The 14794-nt window shown below is 51.0% G+C and overlaps 1 protein-coding gene across 1 annotated transcript in view; it reads right to left on the bottom strand.

Moving 5' to 3' along the window:
- EMC1 (ER membrane protein complex subunit 1) overlaps positions 1 to 14289 on the bottom strand; it is a 28932-nt gene extending 14643 nt beyond the window's left edge. Inside the window, exons 1-9 of the mRNA XM_081923534.1 lie at positions 14136 to 14289; positions 13608 to 13732; positions 12317 to 12382; positions 11118 to 11211; positions 7459 to 7587; positions 6252 to 6378; positions 4860 to 5009; positions 2850 to 3017; positions 1746 to 1817 (exon numbers count right to left, since the gene is read on the bottom strand). Of these exons, the coding sequence (XP_081779660.1) occupies positions 1746 to 1817; positions 2850 to 3017; positions 4860 to 5009; positions 6252 to 6378; positions 7459 to 7587; positions 11118 to 11211; positions 12317 to 12382; positions 13608 to 13732; positions 14136 to 14245 (1041 nt within the window). The 5' untranslated portion in view covers positions 14246 to 14289. The remainder of the gene's footprint in view (positions 1 to 1745; positions 1818 to 2849; positions 3018 to 4859; positions 5010 to 6251; positions 6379 to 7458; positions 7588 to 11117; positions 11212 to 12316; positions 12383 to 13607; positions 13733 to 14135) is intronic.
- Between the last annotated feature and the right edge of the window lie 505 nt (positions 14290 to 14794).

Here is a 14794-nt window from a genome sequence, read left to right as displayed (position 1 = left end):
GAAAGTGTGCAGACCCAAGGCTTGTGCTACCTCATGGTCATAAGGCCATAACATAAGGCCAAGGTTTCCTGTTACACCTGAAATCATAGTTTTTGCTTACTACAGATGTGAACCTAGACCATTATTCTGAGCTTCCAAACTTAGGACAGGAAGTGCCGCCTGCTTCCATTTTCCATCAGCTTCAGAAGTTCACTTCTGTCTCCATTGTCATTAAGGCAAAAGGACAGTTCTCACCGTAGCTTGTCAATGGATGGTGAACACAGACGTACCAACAAACCACAGTCAGGACAAATCATGCTGTGTTATGCTGATTTGGTGGCCTCTCTCAAACCATAGATTGTGAGCTGACATGAGGTCAGAGGTGAGTGGTGAGTTCATGGCAGGCAAGATTTGACCTGGGGACTTTGCGAGCCATAGCTCAGCCTCTCAGCCACTGCACAACCTTAGCTCTGGCGCCCGGGTGTTCACATCCTTCCACGTGTCAGACGCATTATCATCTGCCATGTTGCAGTTGGTAAGGGGGATGATAATGCAGGCCTACTTTACATGGTTGTTGTGTGGATCACAAGATAATCCACATGCAGCACTCTGAGCATTTGAAACCACTATAAATAGCATCCATTTAAGCTACTACTTGGGGACGCGGGTGGCGCTGTGGGTAAAACCTCAGCGCCTAGGACTTGCTGATCTTATGGTCGGCGGTTCGAATCCCCGCGGCAGGGTGTGCTCCCATCCTTCGGTCCTAGCGCCTGCCAACCTAGCAGTTTGAAAGCACCCCCGGGTGCAAGTAGATAAATAGGGACCGCTTACACGGGAAGGTAAACGGCGTTCTGTGTGCTGCGCTGGCTTGCCAGATGCAGCTTGTCACGCTGGCCACGTGACCCGGAAGTGTCTGCAGACGGCGCTGGCTCCCGGCCTATAGAGTGAGATGAGCGCACAACCCTAGAGTCTGGCAAGACTGGCCCATACGGGCTGGGGTACCTTTACCTTTACGCTACTACTTAATTTGTTGTTATTTAAAAAACAAAGCAATAATGCCCTCTTTGCACTCACCAGTATTTTGGCTCACAAGAAGACCTAATTTCAGAGTGTGGGCAATTGCCTTCTGCAATTTTATTCTTTAACACAAATTAAGTCTACCACAAGATTTCCAAAGTCACACAGTGGGAGAATCTCAGGTAACAAGAATGAACAAACCAAGATTTAAAACAAGACTAGCTGCCTCCTTTCACACAAACCAGCAAACCAAGTATGAAGCTGTCAGCTATAGTTCAGCCTTCCCCAACTTGGTGCCCTCCAGATGTTTCAGACTACAGTACCCATCAGCCCAAGTAAGCATGCTTGTGCTGTCCAGGGCTGTAGTCCTGCTGCATTTCCTGTTTCCTGCAATCTGAGAAACTATGGTTAACAGCTTCTGTAACAAGCCAGGACACTAAACCATGGTTTGCAGTTGACTTCATATCCTGGCTCATCCCAGAACTATTAACTATAGTTACCTGATTCAGAGAAAATGGGTAAGTTAAATTAAAGACATCCCCATTTGTTAGCTGGCTCACACCGAGAGAGAAGGGAAGTTGCCAAAATGTTTGTATCTCAGCTTATTAAAAGTAGAGAGACGATTGCCTGAATGCAGACAAGTAATCACACTGCAGCAACAAAAGCCAGCATGGTCCTAAGGAAGTCAAGGGCATTTCAGGGACAAGACAAGCTTCTGATTTCACCCAACATGTCACCCTCAAACTTACCACTTCGGCCTTGCAGGTGAGAACCGCGGCTACCGTTTTCTCGTTGGTGGTTGCGAAGGTCACGAGGACAGCCTGAGAAACGCAGCAGTGAGAGAATGAATAAGGAAAACGCTCCTGGAAGAAACACTGGGCTTGGTGGGGTGAGAGGTGCACTTAGATAAAAGTTCCCTTGGGTGACCCTGGCCTAGGAGCTTAGGCAATAAACTTGAGCTTGAACATCAGACTACAGGAGGACTGGCTGCCTACTGAAAAATCCCTGCACTTAGTCACATCACCAGCTCACCCTGCTCAGATCTTCCTCTTAGAGAGACAGAGTTCCCAAGGTTTCGAGCAGAGAGGGATTTCGATAACATAAGGAAGCTGCTTTATACAGAATCAGACCCACTGGTCCATCTAGTTCAGTATTGTCTGCACTAGCTGGCAGTGGTCCTCCAGGGTTTTAGAAAGCGGGACATTCCCAGACCTACTTGGAGATATCAGAGATTGAGCCTGGGACCTTCTGCATGCAAAGCAGATGGGCTGTAGTTAAGTGGGAGAACTTCTCAAACCGACTGCCCCTGATCCTTTTAAAACAGGAGGTGTCCTGGAGCCTTCTGCAGCAGAGATGCCACCTTCCAGGCATTGCTGGGCTCCATCATCATCCCTGGCCACCGGCCATGCTGCCTGGGCCTGATGGGAGTTGTAGTCCAACATCCTCTAGGTCGCCACTAACTAGACCATCACTTATTTTTACAGGTGGGTTACTGCCATCACAGCTCTGCCTTCTTTTAATGTAGGGATGTGAAGCTTGTGGTCCTCCAGAACTTGCTGGACTACAACTCCCACCATCCCACCTGCCAGCATGGCCAATCATAGGGGCTGATGGGAGTTGGAGTCCAACAATCACTGGAAGACGACAGGTTCCTCATTCCTGATCTATGGAGAGATCACAAACACTGCGCTACAGCCTTTTCTCAGTGTACACCTGCAGAGAGTTGGTAACATTCCTCAAGGGGACTGGCTTTTAAGAGGTAAAACATCAAGGTGCTGGCACTGCAGCAACAGCTTCTCCTCTTCATTTTTCCTTTTAAAAAAATAATAATAATAAGGACCATTTCCTTTTACCTGCGGAAAATCCCGGAGGAGGCTCAGCACGCCGTTCCGATGCTGGAGCAGCGCAAAGTGGCTTGGAGACAGCTGCAGGAAGAACTGGGGGCGGGAAGCGCTGGCGGAATTGGGCTGAGAGGAAAGCAAGCGGGGCCGGAAGCCGCTGACAAACTCCAGACCAAGGGACTGTGGAGGGTGAGGGAAGGAAGAGAAGGCGAGTCAGGCAAACGTGGGACGTAAGAGGAGGAGGACAGCCCAGAAGCATTCAGTGGTCAACCAAAGGATGCCTCTGGGAATTGAAAGCAGGACCAGAGCGCAACAACAACTCTCCCTGTTTGCCTGCGGCAGTGGAGAGAGAATATAGCCACTGATAGCCCTATACCTGAAGGAGCGTCTCCACCCCCATCATTCTGCCTGGACGCTGAGGTCCAGCGCCAAGGGCCTTCTGGCGGTTCCCTCATTGCGAGAAGCAAAGCTACAGGGAACCAGGCAGAGGGCCTTCTCGGTAGTGGCGCCCGCCCTGTGGAACGCCCTTCCAGCAGATGTCAAAGCAATAAACAACTACCTGACATTCAGAAGACATCTTAAGGCAGCCCTGTTCAGGGAAGTTTTTAACGTGTGATATTTTACTGTATTTTTGGTTTCTATGGAAGCCGCCCAGAGTGGCTGGGGAGGCCCAGCCAGATGGGCGGGATATAAATAATAAATTATTATTATTATTATTATTTATTATTATTATTCCCCACGGATTTGTATAATCCACATTGGTGTCCATTGCTACACGAGAACATTGGATCAGACCACTGGCCCATCTGGTCCAGCATCCTGTTCTCACAGTTACCCACCAGTTGCCTCAATGGGAAACCAGCAACTGGGATATGGGCACGACGGCACTCTGCCATGTGCAATTCCCAGCAACTGGGATTCAGAGGCGTATGGACTCCAACAGGGGAATTTGCCTAATCCTAGCTGACAGCTATCACTACATCCTATAACGTAAAAGCATGGGCCCTGAAGCTAGATCTGGTCAAATACTCATCTAAGCCAACATCCGGTTCTTGCAGTGGTCAACCAGAAGTCTTAAAAGGATGCCTGAATGGAAAGGCTTGTGATTTCCAACAACTGGTTGGTACTCAAAGGCCTCAGACTACAGGGGTAGAGCACAGCTGTCATGGTTTGCAGCCATTGATAGCCATTCTCCTCCTCCATGGAGGCTATCCATCTTATTGACCTTCCCACAGGGGTTCCCTGACACAGATAGTACAGCATCAAAAAGACAGGGAAATTAGCTGCATTACAAAAGCCATTGGAAGAGCACAGCTGAATCTAGCCCAATAAGCCATCACAATGCAGTGCTCTGATCTCACCAAACTCTGTGCACAGAATCTGAGAACAGCAGCAATCTCCTGACTTGGGGATTCCCCATAAATGCGCTTTCCGGAAACAACTGGGGACATTTTGTCCTGACATTCCCCAGCTAAATAAATGGGTCTTTATCAAGAGTACCCACTTGTTAGGTTTTTAGTCTTGTTTTAAATGCATCTTTAAACAAAAACAAAAACAAAATCTGTTTTTAACTACAGTGGAACCTCGGCTCCCGAACAGAATGCGTTCCGGGAGTCCAGTTGACTCCCAAAATGGTTCGGGAACCAAGGCACAGCTTCCGATTGGCTGCAGGACCTTCCTGCAGCCAATTGGAAGCAGAGCTGGATGTTCGGCTTCCAAAGAACATTTGAAAACCAAAACAATCATATCTGGTTTTCAATCATTTGGGAGCCGGAACGTTTAGCTCTCAAGGCGTTTGGGAGCCGAGGTACGACTGTATCATGTATGTCAATTGCCTTGAGAGTAAGGTTTAGAAGGCAATTAATAAATCAAAGGTATTATGGTTATTAACTGGCATTCAGAGGCACACTGCCTCCAACAGGGGAAGGAGATCACAGCTGCCATAGCTAGTAACTCTTCAGATACACCAAGCTGAAAGCCAAACCCGTCCAAAGGTATCAGCCTGCTTCCTAGACCCCTTACCTGCAGTGGAATCTGCTTCACCTCTTCCCCAGAATCCAGGGACAAGGCATAGAGTGAGTGAGTGGCTGAGTCGGCGCACAGGAGGACTCCCTCTCCGACCACGCCACAAGCTCCATTCAGAGTCCTTGCCCAGGGGGCTGCCACCTTGACCTGCAGAAGGAAAAAAGTGTTGAGAAACTGGATTCGCCTCCCCAACAGCAGCTCCCTTCTCCACCACACACAGCAGAGACATTTTCATTAAGAGTCTAAATACTAATAATAATATTCTGCCCAATTTATCAAGGGCACCTGTTGTTGTTTTTCCTTTTTAGTCAATCAAAAGGTTTTGCGATGATTCAGCGGTAGCCAACACGGTGCCCTTGAGATGATGCTGGACCACAGCTCCCATAATCGCTGACAGTTGGTCATGCTGTCTGGGGCTGAGTCCAACAGGCAAATGGACGGCCGCAGGTTCCTTGTCCTTGAACCCTTGCTTTCGCTGCCCCTCAGCTAGCTCCCTCCATCCCTTGCCTTTACTGTCCCCAGCTACCTCTGGCTTTTTAAAATGAAGGATGGAGAGCCTGTGGATGTTGTTGGGACTACAACCCCTGTTATCCCTGACCACTAACAGTGCTGGCTGGGTTGATGGAAGCTGGGAGTCCAATCACCTCTGGAGTGCACAGTTACAGTTTACCAACCCAACTGATTAAACACTGCAGTGCTAAAGGTAAAGGGACCCCTGACCATTAGGTCCAGTCATGACTGACTCTGGGGTTGCGGCGCTCATCTTGCTTTATTGGCCGAGGGAGCCGGTGTACAGCTTCCGGGTCATGTGGCCAGCATGACTAAGCCGCTTCTGTCGAATCAGAGGAGCGCACGGAAACACTGTTTACCTTCCCGCCAGAGTGGTACCTATTTATCTACTTGCACTTTGAGGTGCTTTTGAACTGCTAGGTTGGCAGGAGCAGGGACCAGGCAACGGGAGCTCACCCCGTCGCGGGGATTCGAACCCCCGACCTTCTGATCGGCAAGTCCTAGGCTCTGTGGTTTAACCCACAGCGCCACCCGCATCCCTGCTAAAGGTAAAGGTAAAGGGACCCCTGACCATTAGGTCCAGTCGTGACCGACTCTGGGGTTGCGGCGTTCATCTCGCTTTATTGGATGGAAGCTGGGAGTCCAATCACCTCTGGAGTGCACAGTTACAGTTTACTAACCCAACTGATTAAACACTGCAGTGCTACTCAGGAATAAGTCTCACTGGGGTCAGTCAAGTTCACCCTCAAGTAAGCACACACAGAATCACAGTCTTAAATCTGCAAATTTCCCAGATGCCATCCTGGAGGGGAAAAAAAGTAATCAAAAACCCAGCTTTTTCCGCAAGGAAACCCATTCTGAGCCAAGACCTTGTCCTACCTGTCTTGTGATCTCTCCATCCTCAACGCTGAAGGTTACGATGCTGAAGTGGCTTTGAGGACTGACTCCAACTGCGTGCACCGACCCCGTCCCGTGGGAATACACCAGCTGATACTGGACAACCTCACTAGCAAGGAATATCAGAAGTTGATTAAGTCAGCCGGCTGTCACCACAGGTCTTTGGGGGACGGGGGAAGGTAGAGCTTGGAAGCTCCAGGATCTACGTGATCACCTTCCAGCCTACCAGCAAAGCAGCCCCGAGGAAGCATAACAAGAGCAGCTGCCTCTTGTTTACCCCCAGAACCTAGTAATCAGTGGTAGGCTGCCCCTGAACATGGAGATACAACCATCAGTAACAAATGTCTTCAGATGTACACGGAATGACAACTCATATCCAATGATCAGGCTGCTGGTGATGTTACTTACACAGGCAAAACAGCACCATATGCACATCACCAGACTGGGGGGCACCCAAAGGATTGTAGAAATACCAAAAAAAGAGGGGGGACTTAGGTTGATGAGAAGGGAGCCCCAAGATCAGACCAATGAGGACTGTGAGCATGGAAAGTTGACTGATTAGCTGATCAGAAGGCAGATAAAACAGAAAACCGTGAAGGGGGTGTGTGAAGGAGGTGGAACAGAATGGAGCAGAGGTGGAACAGAATGGAATACATAGGAAAGGGTCTTACAGCAAGTCAAAACCACTGGTCTGGCTAGCTAGCATTGCCTACACTGACCAGCAGCAGCTCTCCAGTATTTCAGGTGGAGGACATTCCCAGGCCTACCAGGAGATGAATCTGGGACCTTCTGCATACAAAGCAGGTGCCATTTCAACAGCTACGGCCCTTCCCCTGTGTTTTCGTGTTCCACTTGTTCTTGTTCAACTGATCCATCCCAATGTGCATAAGAAGAACCTAAAGGCCCTTAAGGAATCTAAATCCTGAATAAGCAGCATGCAACACCCCATTTGCAGACTCCATTTGCCTCCTACGAAGACAATGACCTAATGTTTTTCTGCCTGTGTGGGAGCGCATTTATTTTTTGGGGGGTTTGGCAGAGCACTTAGCTACTTGGGTCTATTATTTCCCAACCCTTCCAGGAGATGGATTGAACCTGGGACCATTCTGCATGCAGAGCAGGTGTTCTACCACTGAGCTACAGCCCCTCCCTGAACCACAGACGAGCATGGCTCACAATCACTTCCTACCTTTCTGGCAAATGCTCTAACCACTTCTGATGGCCGTTGGAGAGGTAGTGAAGAGAGAGCACGTTCTTCTTCAAGATGGCTACGTGTTTCACCATGTCCTGAAGTCCCACCAAACTAGCCATCTGAAAACTTGAACAGTGAAACACACAAATGGTTTATTACAGCCACAGACCGAGAGAACTCACCGCAGAATTAAAAACATACAACTAGCTAAAACAATTATGACTAGAGGATGAGATTCATTTTGTTTCACAAAACTGATACGTTGCCTGACTGAAGAAACAAACCTCAAAGCAGTTTATGAAAAGAACAAAAGAATAGAATTATAAAGGAGGGGCAGGGAAGATAATTTTAAAAAGCTATTGAAAGCATTCCAAAATAATTAAAACCAACAATAAGTTAAAAGCCAAATTAAAACAGGCACCAGCGTTCTATGTGCCTGGATAGGCCAGCCTAAACAAGAGTGTTTTTAGCAGGCCCCAAAACGAGAAGAGTGAAGGTGTTTGCCTAATGTCAATCAGCAAGGAGTTCTGAAGTGTGGGTGCTTTGTTGTCGTTGTTTAGTCGTTTAGTTGTTTAGTCGTGTCCAACTCTTCGTGACCCCATGGACCAGAGCACACCAGGCACTCCTGTCTTCCACCACCTCCCACAGTTTGGTCAAACTCATGCTTGTAGCTTCGAGAACACTGTCCAACCATCTCGTCCTCTGTCGTCCCCTTCTCCGTGTGCCCTCCATCTTTCCCAACATCAGGGTCTTTCCCAGGGAGTCTTCTCTTCTCATGAGGTGGCCAAAGTATTGGAGCCTCAGCTTCAGAATCTGTCCTTCCAGTGAGCACTCAGGGCTGATTTCCTTAAGAACGGATAGGTTTGATCTTCTTGCAGTCCATGGGACTCTCAAGAGTCTCCTCCAGCACCGTAATTCAAAAGCATCAATTCTTCGGCGATCAGTATGAATGCTGCCACACTAAAAGAGCAATTTCTAAAAAATGTGGAACAAGTATTGTGTGGCACCTGCAAAAGTGCCAGTTCTGTAGATTGGAGCGGTCAAGTGGGTTTGTATGGGGTAAGGTAAGGTGATCTCACAAGCAAACTGGTCCCAAGTCGCTCAGGGCTTTATTTACTAAAAGTAACAACTTGAACTTGGTCCGGTAGCAAACCGGCAACCAGTGCAGGTCTGTATAAATGTACTTTTTTTCAAGGAACTGACAAAATACAGTGGTGCCTCGCAAGACGAAATTAATTCGTTCCGCAAGTCTCTTCGTCTTGCGAGTTTTTCGTCTTGCGATGCACGGTTTTCCATAGGAATGCATTGAAAATCAATTAATGCGTTCCTATGGAAACCGCCTTCCCCCGACCTCTTCTGGCGGGCGGCATTTTAAAATCGCCCGGGACAGCGGAGGACTTCTCCGCTGTCCGGGGCGATTTAAAAGCCCCTGGGAAGGCAGGCAGGGGGGACAAAGACTTTTGCCCCCCCGCCTGCCTTCAGAAAAGGTCCAGGACAGGCGCGGACCTCTCCGCAAGCAGCGCGCTCCTTGCGGAGAGTTGCCAGCGCGCCCAGGCTTTCCCACCCCGCCGCCGGGCTTCGGGACATCGTTCCGATGCCGGGCGGCGGGGGGAGGCTTTCTCGCCCCGTCGCCCGGCATCGGGACATGGTTCCGATGCCAGGCGGCGGGGGGAGGCTTTCTCGCCCCGTCGCCCGGCATCGGGACGATGCCCCGAAGCCGGGCGGCGGGGGGAGGCTTTCCCGCCCCGAAGCCGGGCGGTGGGGGGAGGCTTTCCCGCCCCGTCGCCCGGCATCGGGACGATGCCCCGAAGCCGGGCGGCGGGGGGAGGCGTTCCTGCCCGGCCACCCGGCATCGGGACGATGCCCCGAAGCCGGGCGGCGGGGGGAGGCTTTCCCGCCCCGTCGCCCGGCATCGGGACGATGCCCCGAAGCCGGGCGGCGGGGGGAGGCGTTCCTGCCCGGCCGCCCGGCATCGGGACATGGTTCCGATGCCAGGCGGCGGGGGGAGGCTTTCCCGCCCCGCCGCCCGGCTTCGGGACATGGTTCCGATGCCAGGCGGCGGGGGGAGGCTTTCTCGCCCCGTCGCCCGGCATCGGGACATGGTTCCGATGCCAGGCGGCGGGGGGAGGCTTTCCCGCCCCGCCGCCCGGCATCGGGACATGGTTCCGATGCCAGGCGGCCGGGGGAGGCTTTCTCGCCCCGTCGCCCGGCATCGGGACATGGTTCCGATGCCAGGCGGCCGGGGGAGGCTTTCTCGCCCCGTCGCCCGGCATCGGGACGATGCCCCGAAGCCGGGCGGCGGGGGGAGGCTTTCCTGCCCGGCCGCCCGGCATTGGGACGATGCCCCGAAGCCGGGCGGCGGGGGGAGGCTTTCCCGCCCCGCCGCCCGGCTTCGGGACATGGTTCCGATGCCAGGCAGCGGGGGGAGGCTTTCTCGCCCCGTCGCCCGGCATCGGGACATGGTTCCGATGCCAGGCGGCGGGGGGAGGCTTTCCCGCCCCGCCGCCCGGCATCGGGACATGGTTCCGATGCCAGGCGGCGGGGGGAGGCTTTCTCGCCCCGTCACCCGGCTTCGGGACATGGTTCCGATGCCAGGCGGCCGGGGGAGGCTTTCCCGCCCCGCCGCCCGGCATCGGGATGATGCCCCGAAGCCGGGCGGCGGGGGGAGGCTTTCCCGCCCCGTCGCCCGGCATCGGGACGATGCCCCGAAGCCGGGCGGCGGGGGGAGGCTTTCCCGCCCCGCCGCCCGGCTTCGGGACATGGTTCCGACGCCAGGCGGCGGGGGGAGGCTTTCTCGCCCCGTCGCCCGGCATCGGGACGATGCCCCGAAGCCGGGCGGCAGGGGGAGGCGTTCCTGCCCCGATGCCGGGCGGCGGGGGGAGGCTTCAAAAGCCGTCCGGGGGCTTTTAAATCGCCCCGGACAGTCCCGGGGCGATTTAAAAGCCCCCGGTTAGGCAGGCAGGGGGGGCAAAGACTTTTGCCCCCCGCCCGCCTTGGGAAGAGGTCCAGGACCTCTTCCCAAGGCGGGCGGGGGGGCAAAAGTCTTTGCCCCCCCTGCCTGCCTTCAAAAGCCGTCCGGGATAGCGGGAAGCGCTTCCCTGCTATCCCGGACCGCTTTTAAAATGCTGGCGGTGGGGAGCAAAGCCTTTCGCCCCCGCCGGCCTTCCTGGACCTCTTCTGAAGTCCGGAGGGGGGAAAAAGGCTTTGCTCCCCACCGCCAGCATTTAAAAAAAGGTCCCCGAGATTTCCCTATGGGCTTTCGTCTTGCGATGCAAGCCCATAGGGAAAATCGTCTAGCGAAGCGTCGCAAAACCCGAAAAACCCTTTCGTCTTGCGGGTTTTTCGTCTTGCGAGGCATTCGTCTTGCGGGGCACCACTGTACTACACCTGATTTACGCTGAAATCAGAAAGCTTTCTGTAACCCTTTCAATAAATTGGAAAAAGCATCCCTCAAGCAAAAGAACACAATGTCTACAGAAGATTTTCCAGGGAAAGCGTTCTTAATCGTGGGAGAATCAACCTCTATCTACACTCACAATGCAGAGGAAGAGCATGATCAACGGGACCCTATATATGGTGTTTAAAAATCTGCCAGTACCCCCAAAAGGTTGCAAATGAGTTCCCCAACATTCCACCCACCCACCCAAAATTCTCACCTGCCAGCATCCATTGATATCTCCCAGTTCAAGCCCCCGATGTTGGTCTCCCAGGAGCGCAGGAGGCGACCACCGTTGGAGACAGTGATGGCATCTATATGACAGAGTGGTGAAAACAGCTGGTATATTATAAATACCCACAAACAGAGCTCAGAAGTAGCATATCCCTCCTTCATAATAAAGGGGTGGTGGATCTGCACCTGACTTTCCTCGTTTTGTTTTGGGACAAGAAAGGCTTGCAGCCACTCTGTCTCATCCATTTGTGTTCAACTCTATAGAACAGGACGAAGAACACAGGACTCTCCCCAGGACACACCCTCTCCTGGACCAGCTCAGCACCCTCCTTGAGGGTTTTTATACGACTGCAATATGTCCTTGGACTCGTATAATGGTTCTTGCATGCCCATTCAAAGGATAAAGAGAGGCATATGTGTGTGTGTAAAAACCAGACAACTGTGCTAAGGTAAAATTCACACTTGTTGCTCTGCCCACTTTTGACTCAGTAGAGAATGCAGGCCGTCAAGTGAAAAAACAAGGCTCCCTGCCCCTATTGTAAAACAGCCAAGGACTTGCTGGGCTCATAGTTTTGTCTCTCAACTCTCAGTCTTCCCGCCTTTACCCCGGTATGGCTCGCCTTTATCACATACGCAAGCTCAACAAGACAATGACAATAATCCACCAACAGCATACAAATCAGTATGGCTAACCTAATCCAAAACACACACACACCCCCCCCACTCACACACGAAAACAAAGATCACCACAGCCAATCACAAACAAACAACCACACCCTAGGCCAACCCCAACCTCTCTCACCACCAAAGGAACACAAGTGAATAGCACAAGCAATGCTGACACCAAACCCTACATACATTAAACATAATAGAAACATTGCCACCCGACCCCACCCCACTCATCTTCCCTCCCTCCACCCCCTTTTTTTCTCCCCATAATGTCTCAACAAATGAAATGGATTTGTAAAAATGTTACATGGAAAAAATACGAGAGACATTACACTTACTTCTGTAAAACAAGAAAATCTTTAATAATAATAAAAAATAAAGAACTCTCAGTCTTCCTTTCTGTAAAATGGGAACACTCAAAGAAGCAGAATTTGTAGGGAGGTGAGATCGTTAAGCAATATTATGGCCAGCGCTACAGACCTAATAACTCAGCTAGAATACAAATGCTTCACTTACCTTGTCCATGGATCAGCATTGCATCTATCGCTCCTTCAGGAGTTCCTTTGTCCACGTGGCGCCACACTTAAAAAGAAACAGGAGTCCGATGAACAGAGGAAGCTACATTTCAAGGGTTGGGCCATTTTGTCTAATAGCACCCATTCCTCCCAGAATTGCAGAGTTTGATGGGACCCAAGGGCCATGTAGTCCAACCCTTTGAAATGCAGGAATCGCAACTCAAGAATCCCTGACAGATGGCCCTCCAAACTCTGCTTAAAAACCTCCACGGAAGGAGAGTCCACAACCTCCCAACGGAGACCTGTCCCCTGTCAAACAGCTCTTATAGGCAGAAAGTTATTCCTGACATTTAAGTCTGAATCCCCTTTCTTGTAACTCGAAGCCATTGGTTTAAGTCCTACCCTCCAGAGAAGGAGAAAACAAGCATGTTCCCTCTTCCATCTCTTTAGATATTTGAAGATGGCTATTATATACCCTCTCAGTTTCCTCTTTCCCAGGCTAAACATTCCCAGCTCCTTCAACCGTTCTTCATAAGGCTTGGTTTCCAGACCCATGATCATCTTGGTCGCTCTCCTCTGCACATAATCCAGCTTGTCAATATCCTTCCTAAATTGTGGTGCCCAGAACTAGACACTGTGTTCCAGATGTGGTCTGGCCAAGGCAGAATAGAGTGGTACTGTTACCATTAGCCTAATGCACTCAGAGCAAATACCGTGTTTTTTTGCCCTATAGGACGCACTTTTTCCCCTCCAAAAATGAAGGGGAAATGTGTGTGCATCCTATGGGGCGAATGTAGGCTTTCGCTGAAGCTTGGAGAGCGAGAGGGGTCGGTGCGCACCGACCCCTCTCACTCTCCTGGCTTGCGGATAGCAGCCTGCATCCCGAAGCCTGGGGCGCACTGAGCAGCACGCCCCGGGCTTCGGGCAGATATCCGCAAGCCTGGGGAGCCCGGCGGGAGTTCCCACCAGGCTCCCAAGGCTTGCGGATAGCAGCCTGTTCTGGGGGCTGGGGTTGGGGAAAGCTCAGGCTTCGCCTGCCCCAGCCCTGCGTCTGGGGGGGAAATATTTTTTTTCTTTATTTCCCCCCCCCCCAAAAAAAACTAGGTGCGCCCTATGGGCCGGTGCGCCCTATAGGGTGAAAAATATGGGTACTCTACATGCGAAGTTGCCTTAGTATGAGTTGCACATCCACTCAAGCCCCTGCTCTTCATACAGTTGTCATCACCAATGCATCTATCAGAGCAATAGGTATAAACAGGCCCTATCGTGTCCACTGCCTAAGAGATACTCACAGATGTCTCCTGTCCTGGAGTTCAGAGCAGCCATCACGTTCTTCTCGGTGGCCACAATGAGCTTCCTGGAGCCCTGCGAAGCTTCCAAGGAGGCAAACTTAAGCTTTCCCACATATTGCTGTCTCCTATTAGAAACACAAAGGGGTGTATTTTTGTTCTAAAAATAATGAAGAGCACATAGCAGAAAGTAGTGAAATAATGTGGTCAGTTCTGTCAGGCACCGAACATTTAATGCAAAACTTCATGCAACTTTCAAAATAATCCAGATTTGCTATGTAAATCACTTTTGAGTCTCTGTTAGGGAAAAAGGTGGGATACATAAATAAATAAATATTAACATTAGGCAACATCAAAGAACGGAGGGTCTGCAATCAATCAATCAATCAATCATGGGGGTCTGAACTAGCAGTGACTGATCAGGGGTTCTCTTTCCCTCCATCAGCTTATATTAGAAACCTCCCTCCCTCACATCAGCACTTCTTGTGGCGGGGAGTTCCGCAGGTGAGGTCAGTTCGGCCTGTCACCCACCAATCAAACTTGCCCACTTGGTCCTCGTAAACGGCGCCCGCTGGGTCAGGCGAGAGCAGGAGAAACAGCCGGAGTGACAGCAAAGGCCCCAGAAACCAGGACGCCGCCATGACAGGCCGGGGAGAATTGGGGGGGGGTGAAGAGAGGGAAGGAGGCCCTCGCTATCCCATCGGGCACCGCGGGACCATAGAGTGCAGCTCCTAGGCCTTCTGCCTCCATAGAGATATGTAATGAGAAGATATAGAGTGACCCCCCAGTCATCTGGAGGTAGGAGTTTCGAAGCCCCTTGAGACTTTTCCCCCTTCCCTTCGTACGCGGAGGGCGGAGAATGTGATAAATATATAAGCATTGTAATTATTATTCTTTTAACCACACCTGTATCTGCTACCCAGAAGCAAAAGCGAACAACAAAGGATGTGGGAATACTTCCTGCTCAATAAGAAATCAAGATAGCATTTTTTTTTTACAAAAGAATATACGTAAATGGTTTATTTAATATTTACAGGTTTATAAATAGATAAAAACATTGGCAGGATTGTTGTAATAATCTGCAGTTTTGTAAGAGTGTATATTTAAATAAAATGAATAAATGAGTAAATTAATTTGGATAGGCAGAAGGTATTAAAAACAAATTTAAGGAACCGCAGAAAGAGGGGGAA

This window comes from Podarcis melisellensis (assembly GCF_964234715.1).
Source record: "Podarcis melisellensis genome assembly, chromosome: 8".
NCBI classification, from domain to species: domain Eukaryota; kingdom Metazoa; phylum Chordata; class Lepidosauria; order Squamata; family Lacertidae; genus Podarcis; species Podarcis melisellensis.
Note: the sequence above shows the minus strand (reverse complement) of the source record. Positions and strands in the feature narration are given on the sequence as shown.